The sequence below is a fragment of the Colletotrichum spaethianum genome (assembly GCF_022836535.1).
Source record: "Colletotrichum spaethianum MAFF 239500 DNA, contig03, whole genome shotgun sequence".
NCBI lineage: Eukaryota > Fungi > Ascomycota > Sordariomycetes > Glomerellales > Glomerellaceae > Colletotrichum > Colletotrichum spaethianum.
Genome location: NW_026054773.1, coordinates 1,771,502 through 1,789,825, shown reverse-complemented (window position 1 = coordinate 1,789,825; position 18,324 = coordinate 1,771,502). Strand labels below are relative to the sequence as shown.

The window sequence follows — 18,324 nt, the reverse complement described above, 5'->3', positions numbered from 1 at the left end:
AACGTGGGCGTCGGGGATGTCACTGTACATATGCTCGATAAGAAGGAAAAGGCCCATGTTTGACGTTTCAATTTGGTCCGCAGGCCGCTTAGTTGAGTGTTTGAGATGTCTTGTTATGAACCATATCGGCAAACTGAAAGTACATAAGATGTATGACGCAGCGCTGTACTCAAACGAATGCGAGATAACCTTTGAAAGATTTGAGATCTGAAGTACGGGATGACTAGGAAAGTACATAGGAGCTGGAAGATAGTCATCACTCCAAGGGTGGCGCAGCGGTGCTTGATCCCGGGTATTTGCTGACTTTACCATCTTCTCAGTAGAGATAAGCTTTTTTTTCTCACGATTGGCTACTGTGGTTGAATATTGTGTATGTAAACTCTACACAGCATAGGCTGACAAATACCGTTTTGAGAAAAAATGAAAGGGTCCTTGTCAAAAGTTTCGATCGAACTAGTCACATTAGATTTGCGGCCAGATGCCCACTAGAGAAGCTGATATCCGCGATTGTAGTCCAAGGACTCGAATTATAGGTGGATTTAGTTGTCCAGAAAGTGAGACACCATCTAATAGTTTCTAGGTTTGAGTACTCAATTCATGAGGTTGTTAGCTGTCGGACACACGGACCCGAATCTTGTAGCCATGCTAAGTGGAAAGAAGCAAAACGTCATGAAAGACCGTAATTCTCTGAGATATTTAGAATAAAAGACAGGAAGCCCCCTCCAACGAAAGTGAAAGTAAGATCAGCATCTATACCAGCACAAGTAACTATGTCCAGTCCTGCCCCCGAAGGCGTGTAACACTTTCCACCGCCCGTGACGGAGTTACCCGTCTCGCCAATCTGGTTCTGGCAGTTGTCGTCGTAGTACAGGTGGCAGTTAGTGCCGTAGGTTCCGTCTCCGACAGCCTTGATGCTGGCGATGGCGTCGGAGGACTTGTAGCACGTCCCGCTGCATCTCTGCAGTTCGGTCAAGGATCAGTACATAGCACATGGAGTAAAGAGTGACGGTCAACTTGAAACGGGCAGATGGACACTTACACCAGGACTATTGGCTCCTATCTGGTCGTTGCAGCCCGTGCCACGGTAGTAGCGGCCACACTGGCCGTTGACAACGCCGGCGGCGGCGCAGGCGGCGCGGCGCTGGAGTTCAGTGGCGGCGAGGTCAACTACCTCAGGAGAGTAGTCCTTTGGGGGACCAACGACAGCGGCGGTGGCCAGCTCGGCCGTGAGGAGGAGTACAAGGTTCTTAAGAAGCATCTTGTAATAAGGAGTCTTGCGAAGGTAGATTGAGTACAAAGAGATGGCGACGTCTTTGGATGTTATTGGATGATGAGATGTCGAGGCTTGTTCAATAACGAGAAGTGAACAGGCAGCGGTGATGGTCTTTATACACGAGAATATGGCACTAAATTTAAACCCCTCTTCATCCAGCTATGTGTGCTCTTTTAAGTCTCAGTCTTTTTGGATGCTCACATCCGTAAGACCCCTTCGCCATCAATGGTGAACCCAGCATCCACCTACATCTCAAGTTGCGTATTGCGTCCAACGCCCGCGGCGATCGCATTGATTGTACTACGTCTCAACAAGTCTCGGAGGCGATTCCTTGGTTTTCTCACATCCAGTGTGCGTATAGTGGCGGTGTGGTTCGAACGTAACATTGTTGCCGTACCTGTATAGTTGTAGAATGCTGTATGTCTTGCAAAATGCCTGTCTGCCATCAGACTTGATTAACAGATCACCGTTATGGTGGCTAGAATCAAGTCTCATCGACTAGAAAGGATGAAGTAGCCTATCTCGCTTGAACGATCTAAAAGAGTACATGATTTCTGCAACACAAGACTACGATCCACGACATCTGACTGGCCGCCTTGCTTAGTAAAGCCCAATCCGTCTTAATTGCATGTCAGCTACATGTAGTGTTGCTGACGCACCCCGCATGTCAGCCGTACACAACATAGTCGGACCACTTCTTTCTCCAATGCAACATGCTCGGGGCTAGAAATGCCATTGGCCCTAGAAGAAGTTTGCCAGCAACTAATGCCGCGTTGTATGGTCATCGAGAGATATCAGTGGCCGGAATAGCCTTTGAATAGGCCTAGTCTTGGCTACAACAGATTTTGTTGTACATGACCGGTCAAGTAGTGCAACCTTCAGGTTCACCAAAAGGGGCGTGTTCTTTCTATTTAACGCCGCAAATAATGCTTTGATCCACATATTTGTAAGACAACAAGCTTCAAGGCCTTCCATTTTGGGCAAAATAGTGCTTAACTGATAGTATGAGGGGTTTTGAGAGACAGCCCTCGCTTGTTCTACGCTTGTATTAGAAAGAATGTGTTGACTGCGGGGTTGGATAGACTTGCCGCCGGGTGGGCTTATTGCCAGGTTTTCTGGTCCAGGCTGGCGTCTTAATCACCTTAGATGGACCGCGCGCTTCTAAGGCCCCCGGATACTTTGACCACCGGCTCTGAGGGTTTGCTGGTGACCGGGGTTTCGTACGAGCGTCGTCCATCTCGGCTTATGTCAGATTTTGCGTCAGAGGAACGGGCCATGCGGGCACTAAACGATTCCATTGTGAGGAGATGCAAAGACAAAGTAGGTAAACAGACTAGGCAACAGTTTCTGGGTCATTCGAACTCGGGCAAATGGCACGTACCTTGGCAAGACATTGCTGGTGCAGGTGGTGCCATTCTACCGCGTCTTTGTGGGGCGCATGCAAGGAGAGCATTATACTTTCTCTGTATATTAGACAGTGCTTTAGTATTGAGATGTAATGGTTTAGAGGTATAAACCTCTGTGTCTATATTCTCAATTTTTCCGTCATCTCCATCAGCTTACGGTGAGGCCTTACAGTGGTACAACATGCTGGGCGGATGTGTCTACGACACCAATCCCGGCACTAAGCTCAGCTGTAGAAAACTTCATGAAGTTGAGGGCCACCAGGGTGTTTCTTTGTTGAAAACAAGTCGCCCACTTCGGTAGACCCCATAGTGATTAGCTGTGACCGCTGACCTAGGAAATCAGCATCAGGATAGTTTATAAGTTCCCATGCCCATTCCTACGTCAAGAATTCGATGGGTCTTTGCCTCCTCAATTAGTGACTTGAACAACCTGTTTCAAATCGAGTTAACTTGCAGGTTGTGAGTCATGTCGAGTTGGTAAATGACGGCTTATGACTGGAGTCAGCTTGCTGTCTTGCACGCTGGCACAAGAGACAAGACGAGTTTGCGTCGTCATTGAGGAAACTGTATGTTTCAGCACAATTTTAGGCAGACTGACGGTGATATCGTAATAGTAGTCGTAAGAATACTGCAATAAGATGGTTCAGAAACCTACTTCCAGATCGGAATACTCAATATTAACACCGATCATAGACAGTCAGACAACCAACAACGGAAGATGGAAGCAATGCCGTATATGTGGAGTTGAGCTCTTAGTAAATGACATGTTGAAAGACTTTACCATCGTCACAGGAATCATAGCCTTTAATAAGTAAATTCTTTCAGCGGTCGTTGGCCCATCGTCCCAATAGTATGGTCACCGCCAACCGTAATTGAAGTTTGCGGGAAAGGACCGAACTACATCAAGAAAGTCACAGTTATACCAGCATCAAGTCACCGTGGTTGCTAGGTCTGGACTCATATGGATACCCAGCAGACACGGCGGGTGCTGTAACATTTGAACCCCATATCGAGGTTGATGGTAACATAACTGGCGGCGTGCTAGAGGCTGAGTCTACCACTGTTGCACAGCTTGAGCTAATACTCGACGACTTGCCAGAGATAACCTAGAGGCCGCGAGAACAAGGATGTTAACATCGGACGGTTGAGGTTTCCGCAATGAGCTGATGGGTTGTGTAGGATAGAAGGATCTGATGCGGTTTGCTCTTTGTTCAGTTGCCCATAATCATTGTGCGGCACGGGTTCAGGTTGTATAGCATGTCCTTGTCTCCTTCCACATCAAGACACTTGCTCGGCTGGGTTAACAAGCCTATATTGTTTTGGCGGCTGAAGCGAGTCCTGCTGTCAGCAGCATAATAAATCATATGGTGTTAGGCGTCAGTTAGTGAGCATGTGATGTGAATGGAGTTCTCTATGCCTTTTAATGCTAATGTCCTGGCCTCCTTCCAGGATGCGGGGCCATAAAGTTGTCGTGTATGGTTTCCTAGCATGGCAACGTCAATCTATTTCAAGGGGACACCTACACTCTCTAGTAGTGCCTAGTACGCTCTCGTCTTCTCATTATGCCTTTTTCATTATTGAAGGCTCATTAGAGAGTCGGGAACCTAACCTCTCAGGTCCTCATACGTTTGATATTTTATTCGTTGTCAGGACTGTCAGATCATCACGGGCTGTTATGTGTCTTTCTGATAGGACCCCAATTTTCTCCTTTTCTCCTTTCAATGTCTATCAACTGGAATTGATAGACAAACCAGGCCAAAAACCTCATCGACAACCACAAGCTGAGGCCAAATGCCTTGTGTTGGTTTTTGCCGTATTGAGGTGCAAGCCAACCGTGGCTTGCGGCGTGTGGCGGAAGGAGGTCGATGTCATCGGCGATCGGCTATCGGACCAAGAAGGTCAAGCTCCGGACATCAAGAAACGTTCCCTTGGCAAAACGGGTCCGACAGTGGCGATCTCGACCGGCTCGATTTGTCAAAATACCGCCGGTTACACCGGGTCCAAAGCGCATCTGGACCATTCAATTTTGCCAGAGTATGAAAACTTCCACTGTAATGGCAAGTATAGACCAGTCCTGTGCCGAGTGTTCATCATTCGCAACGGGTCAGAGTACTTCGTTTACCTACTAGTGGGAACGAGCGATGGGCGTTCTTTGCGATCGGCCGTTGCAACGGATGGAAAAAAAAAAACCATTTGAGGAGATTCCGCCTTCACGTGGATCTCCAAACATGTGCTTGGCTGTAAGGTTAAGGTGGGGGTTGTTGGCTTTTTACATAATCGAGCGTTGAGCGGCTCGGGCTCCATCGGAGGTGGGGGAAATACACCAGGTCGCCGGGCCTCGAATCCGTTTCATTGGCTGTTTTCAGTCAGGACTTGATCTGGACTCCAGGGGGTTGGCGCAAGCATCAAACAAAGTACAGGTGAAGGACGTTGGACGACGGGCGATGTTGCATGAGGCCTCCACTTCAATAGACACCCAAAAGCAGTTGCGGTGTGGCAGCGCGAAAGCAGAGGGAGGTAACGGCTCGTAATGCTTCGCTTCACTAGGTACGTTTCATCGCTATTCGGGCCGTCCAGGCTGGATCTGGATCTTGGCAGCTTCCAGGGCGGCTGAGGCTACGGGAGCGGCTGATCTTCGAGGACTTGAGTTTACGGGTGCATGTGGGTGCCGGGCTCTAAACAAAAGGTGTGGTCAGTCACCCACCTAATGTTCTGCCTCTCCAACTAATATTGTGGTTATGGCATTTTGCCCCATGGTGAAATAGCCATTGCGATCAAACAGATAATGTTGCGGGGGAAACACTAGATAGATGGAGATGGGATGGACTCATGGAGAGCAAAAGCCGGAGATAAGTGTGGAGTGGAAATATTGTAGATCAGAACTGGAGGCAGGCTACGCAACGATGGACAGCCGCTCAGTGTTCACCAACCGACACAAGTTCGGACCCCCCGGGCCAAAGACGTCATAGCTCGAGCTGTTCGCGCTCCCGCATCACGCTTTGCCCTGTTTAGCAATCCAAAATGCCTAGTGTCGCTGGAAGGCTGGGCAGCAAATGGGGGCTTTTTTCTTCTTCTGGTTTGTCCTTTGTTGGTTTGCTGGTAAGAGTCGTGGGAAGCAAGAGAGATAGGTAGAAGAGTTTGCGACTGGGTCTCGTCATCGGTACCAAGGCGGGTGTTCTTGTTAACTTTGCGGCCCAATCATGGTGTCCCTTGGCATTGCCAGGCACAGCTGGACTGGTAAGCCGCCACAAGAGCCGCCCAGGGAAACAAGCTTTGGATACCGTCTTTGCCAAGTTCGCTGCCGCTTTCCCGCCACTTGGTACAGGCCTCAGCTCTCCAGTGGCCCCAGGGAAACGAGCCGCGAACCTCGACCCAACCAACTGTGGGCCGGTGACAGCTTACTGTGTATATCCGGCAACCACCGGGGTTTGGTCAGCATCAAGTCACTCGATGCTTGCTGTTCACGTGGACGTTGTCTCCATCCTCTGACCCTCCTCCGGACTCTCTCCGTCGAATCCACAGTGGACCAGCCATGAACGTGTGACGGCGCAACCGCAACTCCAGCCAGTCTAATGTTCGGGCGAGCACCGCTACCAGTTGCTTACCATTCCTCACCCCGTTGCCCTCCTACGCTGCATTTCGAAATGTGGGACGTGCTGCGCTAGAGATTGCCTGTTTCGCGCCACCGTCTTTTGTCGGTGATGTCACGGTGGGCTACTGCACGTTTGGGGCCAGACGGAAGCTTGCTTCAGTCAATCGTCATGGCGGTTGAGGCCATGTCCCTCTGCTTCCGTCCCAAGTCGTGTTAGGCATTGATATACCGAATTTTCCCCAACAACGGTTCTCTTTGGTCAATCTCTGGTTCTTTTGAATCGTATCGAGTTTGGTCGTGCACACCACCTCCCTCTCTCCTGTCTCCCCTTATCTTTCCTGTCCTCTTATGAACAGGACGACAGCGACAAAACCACGCTCTATCCATCTTCCTCCACCTGTTATTGCACATCCTCATGATACCGGCCCATCATGCCTAGTACACGTTTCGCCGAGGAACCGCCTCAGGTCATCAACGAGGCCGACCTTGAAGTCGCCAATGAGAAGCTCGAATCTCGCGACGACCGCGCCTCCAATGTAGACGCAAGCAATAGTGAACAAACCTCCTCCAAAGAGCTTGAGCCTGGCACCGGCCACTCGGAGCACCACACTGATGGCCTTTCCAATAATGTCAATGCCAATGGCAACGGAGCCAAGCTCGAGAAGCTGGGCACCTACGACAAGTACGAAATCAACGAGGATGACTGCTACGATGAGCTGGGATTCTCCTTCCCCAAGTGGAAGAAGTGGTACATCCTCACCGTCATCTTTTGGGTCCAGGTCTCGATGAACTTCAACACCTCGCTCTACTCCAACGCCATCGCGGGCATCTCGGAGGAGTTCAATGTCAGCGCCCAGGCCGGCCGCTGTGGCGCCATGATCTTCCTGGTCCTCTACGCCTTCGGCTGCGAGCTGTGGGCCCCGTGGTCCGAGGAATTCGGCCGGTGGCCGGTGCTCCAGCTCTCGCTGTTCCTCGTCAACATTTGGCAGCTGCCCGTCGCCCTGGCGCCCAACTTCGCTACCATCATGGTCGGTCGCGCCTTGGGCGGCCTGTCGTCTGCAGGTGGTTCCGTCACGCTCGGTATGATTGCCGACTTGTTCGAGTCCGATAAGCAGCAGTACGCCGTTGCCTACGTCGTCTTCTCCTCGGTCGGCGGATCCGTACTCGGCCCTATCGTGGGCGGCTTCACCGAGGCTTACTTGCACTGGAGGTATGCAATCACACCATCCCATCTAAAATTAAGCTAACATAATTACAGGTGGTCCATCTGGGTCCAGCTCATCTTTGGAGTTGCAGTCCAGGCCCTTCACTTCTTTACCGTTCCTGAGACGCGCACCACCATCATGATGAACCGCATCGCCAAGCGCCGCAGAAAGGAGGGTAACCCTAACATTTGGGGTCCCGACGAGCTTGTCCCCTTCAAGGACCGCTTCTCCGTCAAGGAGGTCCTGTCCACTTGGGTCCGCCCATTCAAGATGTTCCTCACCGAACCCATCGTACTCGTGCTGTCGCTGCTCTCCGGCTTCTCCGATGCCCTCATTTTCATGTTCATCCAGTCCTTCGTCCTTGTGTATGGCCAGTGGAACTTTAGCACCGTCCAGGTTGGTCTCGCCTTCATCCCCATTGGTGTCGGCTATCTCCTCGCCTGGCTCCTCTTCATCCCCGCCATCAAGCGCAACATCAAGGAGCGCCAGGCCAAACCCAACGACGACCGGGCTCAGTACGAGTCCCGCCTCTGGTTCCTCTTGTACACTGCACCCTGTCTGCCGATTGGTCTCATTGGCTTCGCCTGGACCATTCAGGGCCCGCCCATACACTGGATTGGTTCCATGGTTTTCGCCGCCATCGTCGGTATCGCCAACTACGCCATTTACATGGCCACCATCGACTACATGATCTGCGCCTACGGACCCTACTCCGCCTCGGCGACCGGCGGCAACGGGTGGGCCCGTGACTTCCTTGCGGGTGTTCTCACCGTGCCCGCGACGCCCTTCTTCACAAACATCGGCGCCGAAAGCGGCAAAAACCTGGAGTATGCTTGCACGATTCTTTTCTGCATATCCTTCGTTCTTGTTGTTGCAGTCTATGTTATCTACTGGAAGGGCCCTGCCCTGCGCGCCCGTTCGCCCTTTGCACAGAAGCTGGCGAACGCGAGAGATGACGTTGGAGGCCGTCGTGTGAGCTATGCTCCTGGAGATAGACCAGCTAGTAAGTTGTTATCGGATACTGCCTTAACCGACCCAGTTGCTCACCATGTTCTTCTAGGTATTGCATCTGGCACTGACCAGCCCGATCGCCCCGTCTACCAACGATCGTACAGCCAGCAGTCCCGCTTCTTCGGCGAGAACCGTGTTACGCCCCGTGGTACCCCCAGAGGTACCCCCTCCGCCAGCAGAGCCAACAGCTTCATCGGCACAAGGCGCACGGTGGCAAAGTAATGTTTAGTATTACCTACTCAAAATTCGGCTCTTGGTTTGGGGAGCTGTCCTATCGCAATTTATTCCCCACCATCTTTGATACCCTACGCATTGTCGACATTACATAGACATAGTCGTAATACAGTCGTCGTCATAGTGCAATTCTTTTCGATCAATGTTGTGTGCGTGAAAACTATATAACCATCACCTTTTGTCATTCATTCTCCAGCATCCGGCAGCAACTTTGCTTTCAGATGGACGACATTTAGAGTCCACTTGCCCTTAGGCTAGTAAGATGTTATCGATATAGACCTTTGTCTCCAGGAGTTCAACTTTTTTAAGTCCTGCTCGGTTCTGATGAAGCCCTTAACTTCCAAGTTATCTGCCAACATACACAGCTCATCCTTGGCATTTTCTACGTAGGTGTCTGGTCACCTGCAGAATATGACCTTCTTTAAGATTGCTATACTGCCTCAAGTTACATTCTGGTGAGCCTCTGCGTATGGAAATGGGGGAGACGGCCACCCATTGCAGTTTGAAACAAGGCTCAAAGATCTGTAGATGAAGAACTCAAGGTACCGCAAAAGCTATGGGTAACTCCAGGGGCTTTCTTCGCCAGAGGCTTTGACATGAAGATTAGGAAGAGAGTCTACTGAATGTAATAAAAATGAAACGGACCTACTCTCGATGCAGCATGTTTGATGTGTGACCCGAAACTTGAAGATTTGACCCAAACTTCCGAAGAGAGTGACTTGGCAAACACATCCATATTGACAGCATGAAGGCCACATAGTCACATCCAGATAATTGTGATTATTTGAAGAACCAGGAATGAGTTGAAAATACATGCAGGACACTCACAACAACCGGACAATCGCATATCGCATTACGCTGTTCATATTGCTTGTGAGGGTATATTAGTTTATCGAAAGAATATCCGTGCAACCAAGTAATTGTGCTATGGTCAAGGGATTGCCTCCTTTAAAGGAGTTTCGAATTGATCCTTTTCCCCCAAACGAAGCATCGTGACCTCTATTTACATGAAGCGGCGTTCTTCCATGTTTGATACCCGCACTAAATAGCTATAAGTTGTCCTGACTTATATAATGTCGGTGTTCATTTCATTCCCAATGCATTTTCACCACTCTTGCGAGGCGCTCTACCCCAGAAGTGATCTGTTCTCTCTATTATATGCCCAAGTCAGTACTCTTCTTTGTCTCCACGTACAGACATAAGAGTCATCACTTACCGTGGGTGTAGCGAATGAAAAACGGAAGTGTGCAGTGCGTGGATCCGCACCACGGGCTTTGGTAGTCATCTTATCCGGTCCCTGCCAAGCATGATAGTATGAACCAGGGGTGAGAAGCACCAGTTCGGTTGCCCACGCATTCCACAGCTCACTTGCGAAGTCTTGCTCAGGATCCTTGCTTTTGCCGGTGGATTCAATCTCAAGGAAGCGCTGAACTCCGTCGAAATGGAATTTGCACCAGACAAACATGCCAGCTCTCGGGTCCAAAAAGCTAAACACAGGCTTGAGCTTTCCGTTACCTTGGTCTTTAACACATGCGACAACGCCCTGAGCCTGGGGTATCGGCGAATCCTCAGTGGATAACAGGGTGAAATTCGCAGCGAAAGCGTCAAGCAGCCAGTTGCGTCTTGTTCGGTACTGGAACTGCAAGCTTTGAAGCCAGGTGAGATATCCATCAATTCCCCATTTACGAAGAAGACCCAATGCGAAGGCCTGACTAAGACCGGCTGGATCCTGCGTCTCTACCTCGGTCGCTCGAAGGAGACGCTCGGTGAAGACCGCGTTGGCGACGAAGTATCCCAAACGTAGGCCGGGAAACAATGTTTTCGAGAACGACTCGAGACGGATTACACGACCTTGCGTATCCATAGAGAGGAAAGTGGGCACAAGGGTATCGAGAAACTCCGATACTGGCTTGGGCTCGAATGTTGTTTCAGTACAGGCACTATAGCCTGGATACTGTAAGAAGTAATAAGGGTCATCTTCGACGATAATGATGTCTGAAATCTGTCAGAGGCTCATTCGTAAATTTGATGCAGATTTTCGGGTCATACCAAACTCGACACAAATCTGGTAGATTTCTTTTCTCCTTTTTGTTGAGATTGTGCAACCCGTTGGGTTAGATCCTACAGACACGAGGTAGAGCCTATCGTTCGTCAGCCCAGAATCGCTGCTGAGTGGTAACATTCTGACCGGTGACTTACACTTTCGGCCGCCTAGCCCCTCTTCCCCGTTCATCCCAGTTTTGCAAGACGCTTTTAAGGTTCGTCGCCAGTATTCCCTCCGCATCCGCAGGCACTGGAACAGCCTTCACTCCAAGGGGAATCCACAGCGCTTGGGCTGAAGGGTAGGTGAATTCCTCTACAATCACGAAGTCGTTGTCTTCACAGAGCAATCCGACAACCTTGGCCCATGCATTGGTGTTACCCGGATGCAGTAGACATTCGTAATCGCATGGCGGTGCATGCACTTTTTCTGTCAGTTCTTTCGCGAGTTTAATCAGCTGGCCATTGCCAGCTCCAGAACCTAATGATTGTAAGTAACATGCCCATCGGCTGAGCCGGTCAACCGGAAGCACTTACCATACTGCAGAAATTGTGTCAAGTCCAGATCTCCGGGCGATGAGCCGCGTCCGAGTGTAAAGCTCAGCACATCTGTCTCCTGACCTAAGGGCGGTCCGTAGACAAGGAGGCTGTAGCAGGAAGACATTCAAACTCTGCCCGTTCAAGAGGAAACAGAGACGGATGAGGAAGCCCTATAACAGATTTAGCAACCAAATTAAGACATTCAGCGTTGTGACTTCTCTGATGTTACCTCCCGCGAAACTAATCATGCCATCGTAGCCCATGAACTTGATGATGTCTTTCAGAGGCGAAGGATGGCGAGCCCTGCTCTTGGCATTAATGTGGTGAGACAGGTCAACCATCCCAGGTGTACTACCAAGGCTTCCCATCTCTATGGACGTATTTTACTGAAAATAAAATAAAGGAATAATCCGGGAAATTCTATTAGTCCATTGGAATGGTGAAGCTACCGGTATTTACCGTGCGGCGTAGTCTTGGATAATGGAGGAAGAGGGCGTAGATACAAGAAGTAATTACAGCTTACCTTATACAAAGGAGCGAATTTTACCTAATCCAACCACAAATTTGTACAGGTGCCATTGTGCATAGGTCAACAGACGACTGCTCGGGCGGAGATCCGATTGAAGCTAAGGAAGTTGATTTATCAGGAAACGGCCCGCGGGAGATAAGACCAAGCAGTATCAGCTCCACTACGGAACGGATCTCGGACCATCTCGGAGGCCACTTCTGTAGCCGAAAGGCGACACAGGTGATTGCGAAGTGGCAGCTAACTAGGTGGTTCAAGTGCAATCGCCTCACCCAGCCGTTCATCTTGCTCTGGCTTCTTTGTTGCCTCCTTGGGCAATGCTTGTGGTGAGCAAGGTGAGCCGGGTTAGCAGGTACATGGATGAAGGGGCGTCTGTTATTGGCGTGTAAGCGCTAACCGCCAGCCGCTAAGCACAAGATAGTACGTATGTACTCTAAACGCTAGGATTTGATTTGCTGCTTATGCTGGTGTTACTTGCTTGAAGAATAGCATGAGTAACAACAGAAAACAGAACTCACATTCTTAAAGGCAGGTATTGTTGAAGTACGCCTTCCAAGAATTCTGACTTGGTTAAACAGAACGGTGGTGACTAAGTGTATGGTCGCCACGATGAGAATCTGTCTGAAAAGATAGTAAGACGTCGACGCTGATGTGAAAGTATTCACGCGCAATCGCCTGCTTTGAACGGCATCTTAGAAATACTACACCAAGGGTGACTTGAAATATGCGCTAGATTGCATTACGAGCATGGGATTCACATCTGTAATAACCTCCGATTTGCTATAGCTCTGTCGACCTCTGCCAGGAGTCAGCCCCCAAGAAATCCAAAACAACCCCAAAGTGCTACACCCGAGAGTCAGTTAGAAGAGGGGAAATCCAATTTGAAATACAACATAAATACTATGATAGGTTATTTCGGCAATGAGTAGATCATCCAGCTGTACTGTTTGGTGGGGTAAAGCAGTGCCGTCGTATACTAGTCGCAATTCCGTGAAAATGCCGAGGACTCACAAGTCCAAAAGCGTTCATAGAATATAATGTTTCTTACTCTCCCTGATGCTCAGCATTGTAATCTATAACACTTTCGTCTTCCAAAAACTGTACCAACCACTAAGGAGTGATACAAAATATATCTTGAATGCCCAAGAGCCGATCGTAGTCATTGGGAGCGCCTGCCGTTTCCCGGGTGGCCTCAACACAACTTCAAAGTTTTGCGAATTCTTGCGGCGACCAAGTGACTTGCAGAGCGAAGTACCCGTAGAGCGCTTCGATATTGATCAATTCTACGATCCGGATGGGTCATTACATGGTTGTACAAACCCACATCATGGATATTTCCTATTTCAGGAGAAGCCGCTGCCAGCGTTCGACGCGCGAATCCTCAACATTTAAGCTGCATAAGCCTAGAGCATAGACCCACACCAATGACTTCTGACGGAAACCACCTACGACGCTCTTTCGACAGCCGGTCTGAAGATGGAAGATCCTAGGGGCTTAGAAACGGCCGTCTATGTCGGAATCATGGCCCACGATTTCGAGTTCTTAGGGGCTCAGGATATAGTTTACATCACATCCCAACGTACTTTGCGATCGGGCGGCTACTAGGATTGCAACCATTCGTCTTTCCTACTACTCTGATTGGCACAGCCCAGGCGTATGTAGATCTCCCAGTGTATATCCAGGAACTCTACTAAGCATCACTGTAGACGAAAACTGACATGGCTTGTAGTTAGTCGCTTGTTGATGTTAATAATGCTGTACAACAGTTGCGAAAGGGAGGCAGCAGACTCGCGGTGGCTGCCGGTGCAAATCTGATTTTAAGTCACGAGCTAGAGCGCACAGCAGAGCACACGAGAAAAGGGGTAAAAGGTGCTTGATTCTAGGAAATGTTGAAGAGCCGTATAGAGCCTATATATGTACTCATTCCATGAGCTGAAACGCATAAGAAAGGGCACGTGACAAGGCTGTTGCTGGAAGCTGTGTAGGTGAGGCATGTGAGGCGGCGGAGAGCCTCCTGAAAGTGAGGTTCTCGTGAAATTTTATCACCATTTAAGGGCTCGCGACGAAATTATCATTACTAATGATTAAGGACGCAATGCAAACGATGACACGGGCACTAGCGATTCACATTACGGCAAGCAAACTGAAATTGCTATCGCCCACAAGCAGATCGTAATGTAGGATGCTACAGCAGACGGCTACGCGCGGCGTGTAAGTAGCTATCAATAACTGCAAACGGTAATACTATAATATCCTTCGAAACGAGCGAAACTAGGGATATTACTTTCCTAACGGATAACTACACACTGAAAAGAGTCGCTATAGTTGTTTTGTAGACGCTTAGCTAAGCGCTGAGTGATGTTGACGAAATTGAATGCGTTATCCGTGAAACTACCGTGAATCAGGATGGCAAAACGCCCGGCATCACTGTGCCAAGCGCATCAGCACAAGCTATATTGATTCAGGATACATATGCGAGGGAAGGCCTTGGTACATCAAAGCCTTGGGATTGACCTCAGCGTTTCGAAGCCTACGGTAAGCTTCAATCCTTACTGCTAGGCCTAAGGAAGTGAATGTCGACTTTGGCTTAGACGTTTGTGCCTCGCGCACACAGACCGCTCGTTCGTCTCGTCTCAATTATGTGACTTTTTCCATTAAGATTCTCAGTCTGGAATCAGCAAGATTGCGATAGCCCGTTGTATAATGCTCAACAATAAATAGATGCAGTTCCTAAGCAAGCAGTCCGAGAAGATTAACGGCATTTACATATAAAGGAAAGGGCAGACCCTCTGAGGTATTGTCCCATTCGCATTTACCACTTGCTTCCTTGAAATATTCATATTCATACATTCCAAACCCTTACCAAAGCAAAAATGCAGTTTCCTATCTCCGCTCTTATCGCCAGCGTTGTGATCGCTACAGCCTCCGCCCAGAACGGCAACTATATCCACTCGCCGTCGACCGATCTTTCCTACTGCGTACAGGGGGATGATGTCTTCTGTGGTGGCATCGAACCAGTTTGCCCTGATGGCCAGACTGCTACTTATGACGCCACGGTCAATCAGGCCAACGTGGATGCATGCAAGGGTATTGAGGTGAATGGTATCGCTGGCTACTGCACACAGACTGTACTTTGCGTGCCGTCCTGATAGGCAGTCCCAACTAGGTGGTTTTTTTATTGAGGTATTCTGTTTTTAGCAGTCAGCGAGATTGCAATGGTCTGTTAGTTCTCAGCAGTTGGCAAGCAGATCGATTAGAACTTCAGCGTCTCTATATAGAGAGAGAGGAAAAAGTAAACCCTCTGACATTTGTCAGATTCTCATCTATTACTCAGCCACAACGAGGGGCACATTCCACTTCACCTTGCCGCTGGCCAACTGGGAAGTTAGACTTCCCATCTTCATTACCAACAACCATCAATTATCACCACTTTTGACGTGATCTTTGCTATCACTCGTACGAAGGGGAATAAGAAGGTGGGATTGCGTAGAGAAAAAGATTCCTGTTGTGTAACCCCGTCCGAATGGCGAGCGGTGGGCTGGGCTGGCTGTTCTTGACAACTGTCAACCAGCTGCCCACTGACATTACAATAACTCTTAATTCAAGTTGCGTGCTGATGGTGGTGAGGTGGCCAAGTTCTACATCACTTATACGGCATCCGAAGCCGGAGATGTATATGAGTGAAGCAGATGGGAGTTCTAACGTTTCCGTGTAGCAGAGATTCCCCTTAGACTTTCTGCCCTTAGTATTAATCCGCTAGTACTTGTACTTGAAATGAATGTTTTCCCTATCAGTCATATCGGCCTCCGCGTTTAATTTTCCAAGACGTTCGCTTTCTTCGTCTGAAATGCCCTGTTGTCGAATGATTTTGGCGCGTCTTCTGTTTTCCCAGATGTCTAGAACGCATTGTCAGCGTGTTCTCACGCGAGAATAATACATTGGTACACTTACAGTAGAACCGCCATGTAGCCATGCTGCAGAACTCGACGCAGTAAAGAACAGCACATGCAGTAAGACCGCGAATGTATTTTGGTGCATCAGAAGCCACGAACATCTGGGCTCCAACCGCGTTTCCGACACAGTAGGCAACAAAAAGCACTGTAGCCGTAACGGTTTTCTTCGTTCTTCCTGCCACGTTCGATGGTAAAAAGGTCCATATCACTGTTTAATCGTTAGCTTCAGTCGTGCGTGTATATCACAGCACCCAGTGACGGCTTACTTAGTCCTGGCAAAGATCCAAACACTTGCATAATGTACATGCCCCATCTGGTCCACTTCATGCTATCTGTTGGGAGAAAGGCAAGAGCCATCATCCCACTAAATGCGGGAATGAGAGAGAACATCATCATCAGGACTACGTCGACGGCTGATTAGCTAACTAAACATCAATAATTCCGAAGATCTTACACGCTGGACTTACATCTGAGGTTCGGTTTCTTCAGCGTGACAAAGCCAACAATCAAGAACCAAACAATGCTGACGCAGTAGTATGGAGTAGAACCCTTTAACAGTGTTTCTAATGGTGTAAACCCGAACGAAGTCCATATCAACTTGGAAAATGTCGTGTTCGCACCGTTAGGCAACGCATTGATGATGGTGACGAAGAAGAAGAAGTAGGTCTGTGGGTCTTTTGAACATGGGTGTCAGTTACTGACGTCCTCCGTACAATTGCTTGAATGCTTACCCTTGAACGTTGCCCAAACCTGCTCCCACTTGAACTCTGATCTCTTCTGATTATCTGATCCTGTCTGGTTTGCAATAACGCGGGCTATTGCGGCCTTCTTTTCGGCTTCGTTGAGCCAGCGTACCTCGCGAGGTGTGCCAAGTATGAACCAGACCAAGATGCCGCAGGCTATTGTAAGACCGCCAAGAAAGAACGATATCCCTTTCCACTGATAGCACGTGATTAGCTGATGCTCGCAAGTTTATGGATGATGCTTGATGCTTGGCTTACAGCTGCTAGGCCGTTCGGGTCTTTCTGGGCGTGCAATCCAATTCCATACATGCAAAGACCGGTGATGATGTTCATCCCAGCGTTGGATGTCCCCCATATCAAAGACCGCAGAGTATGTTCTTGAGATGTGTACCATGCACCCGTGATGAGCATGAAGGTAGGCGAGATCGTGCACTCGAGGGCGCCCTGAAGCGTGCGGAGAATCATGAGGTGCGTAAAGTTCTTTGCGAAAGCAATGCATAAAACAACTACACCCCATAGAACCATAACAGCCGATAGAAACTTGCCAGTATGGGCTTTTTGCATCAGCCAGTTGCCCGGGAACTCGCAGATGAGATAGGATAGGTAGAAGATTGTGCTCAGCCAGTTGTACTGGTCTCCAACAAGCCCGGTATCTTCCCTGATGCCGAAGACTGCTTGAGTACTGAGGGCTGTCTTATCGGCTTGTTGCGTGCCATAGCACACCCACATAAGCGGAAGAAGCCATAAATCGATCTTGAAGCGGAGTTTTCGAAAGTAAGAGTCGGAATACTCGGTTACATCTTGGATTGAACCCTCGAGAACGTCGTCTGGCTTGCCGGTCTCGTCTACATCTGACCCTCTTTTTACGTCGATTGAGGACGCCATACTGAAATCTGGAATAGGGACTCAGGTCTCGCCGTCTGATGAGAGAAATGACTGGCAAAAATATCAACAGTCGACTTTTATTTTCACTACGTAATCCAAAAGGTAACCCCGCTGTGTAGGGAAGAGAAGGTTTATACACATGACTATTGCTAAGCAACCTCAATAGCGAGGCTCCTTGTCTCCTTATCAATGGCAACCATTGTTGAGTGATCAAGCTCACAGGCAGCCCATGAACTTCGGTCGGATCTCCTCCGATCGTTTATCAGTACTGCCTGCACGCGATACCGGAGATAACTGTACAGGGGATGGCCTAATCCGCTGCAATGATTCGTTGATAAGATCACTGTGCAGGGAGTTAGCTATCTGCACTAAGACGATCATTCTCCCCTTGGGACCCTATCGCGGCCCGTGACCCGGCCGAGCTTACCTCACCTCAGGTCATGTCTTCGGTATCCAATTAGCAGCAATAAGGAAGACTGACATAGATATGGCCAACTTCTAAAGAGTTCCTAGCACTCTCTTACATCCAACCTCGGTGATATCCACCAAGATCTAGTTTACAGTTGAGCCACATTGTTTGGTCGAATGCTGTGAAACTGGCAGATCAACCTCTAGTTCTACGACCGTGCAGTGACAGCAGAACGCCATTCAAGCACCGCCATGGCGAACCAGATCAGATCTCCAGTTGTAGACGACACAGGAAAATCAAGATTACGCGATTCTTTGGAGCGTGCCAACAGGGGCGAAGGGCCTAGTGTCGGCCAATGGCTTGAGTTCCCCGGATATTCTCTGGCTAAAACGATGGCGCCGTTAGGTGAAGATGTAAGTCGAAGGCAACACCAAGAAAACAGTAATGTAGCGCTAAATTAGTGGATTATAGTGGGTTCTAATAGATACAGAACACGGCAACATCGAC

At 49.2% G+C, this 18,324-nt stretch overlaps 5 protein-coding genes across 5 annotated transcripts; 2 read left to right on the top strand and 3 right to left on the bottom strand.

The window, feature by feature from the left end:
* Positions 1 to 667: 667 nt before the first annotated feature.
* On the bottom strand, positions 668 to 1,258 carry ColSpa_01998 (uncharacterized protein; the record flags this gene model as incomplete). The annotated part of the gene is made up of 2 exons (XM_049268210.1): positions 668 to 958; positions 1,040 to 1,258. 2 exons carry the CDS (start codon positions 1,256 to 1,258, stop codon positions 668 to 670), a joined length of 510 nt encoding a protein of 169 aa, XP_049124167.1.
* Positions 1,259 to 6,702: 5,444 nt separating this feature from the next.
* ColSpa_01997 (putative transporter) lies at positions 6,703 to 8,709 on the top strand (the record flags this gene model as incomplete). Its single annotated transcript, XM_049268209.1, has 3 exons — positions 6,703 to 7,481; positions 7,530 to 8,479; positions 8,537 to 8,709. The coding sequence occupies 3 exons, from the start codon at positions 6,703 to 6,705 to the stop codon at positions 8,707 to 8,709; spliced, it is 1,902 nt and encodes a 633-aa protein (XP_049124166.1).
* Positions 8,710 to 9,826: 1,117 nt separating this feature from the next.
* Positions 9,827 to 10,585, bottom strand: ColSpa_01996 (aromatic amino acid aminotransferase; the record flags this gene model as incomplete). The annotated part of the gene is made up of 2 exons (XM_049268208.1): positions 9,827 to 9,847; positions 9,938 to 10,585. The coding sequence occupies 2 exons, from the start codon at positions 10,583 to 10,585 to the stop codon at positions 9,827 to 9,829; spliced, it is 669 nt and encodes a 222-aa protein (XP_049124165.1).
* A 4,115-nt stretch (positions 10,586 to 14,700) lies between these two features.
* Positions 14,701 to 14,976, top strand: ColSpa_01995 (uncharacterized protein; the record flags this gene model as incomplete). Its single annotated transcript, XM_049268207.1, has 1 exon — positions 14,701 to 14,976. One exon carries the CDS (start codon positions 14,701 to 14,703, stop codon positions 14,974 to 14,976), a length of 276 nt encoding a protein of 91 aa, XP_049124164.1.
* A 607-nt stretch (positions 14,977 to 15,583) lies between these two features.
* ColSpa_01994 (putative transporter) lies at positions 15,584 to 17,408 on the bottom strand (the record flags this gene model as incomplete). The annotated part of the gene is made up of 6 exons (XM_049268206.1): positions 15,584 to 15,723; positions 15,779 to 15,955; positions 16,047 to 16,112; positions 16,248 to 16,446; positions 16,531 to 16,719; positions 16,782 to 17,408. The coding sequence occupies 6 exons, from the start codon at positions 17,406 to 17,408 to the stop codon at positions 15,584 to 15,586; spliced, it is 1,398 nt and encodes a 465-aa protein (XP_049124163.1).
* Positions 17,409 to 18,324: the final 916 nt, after the last annotated feature.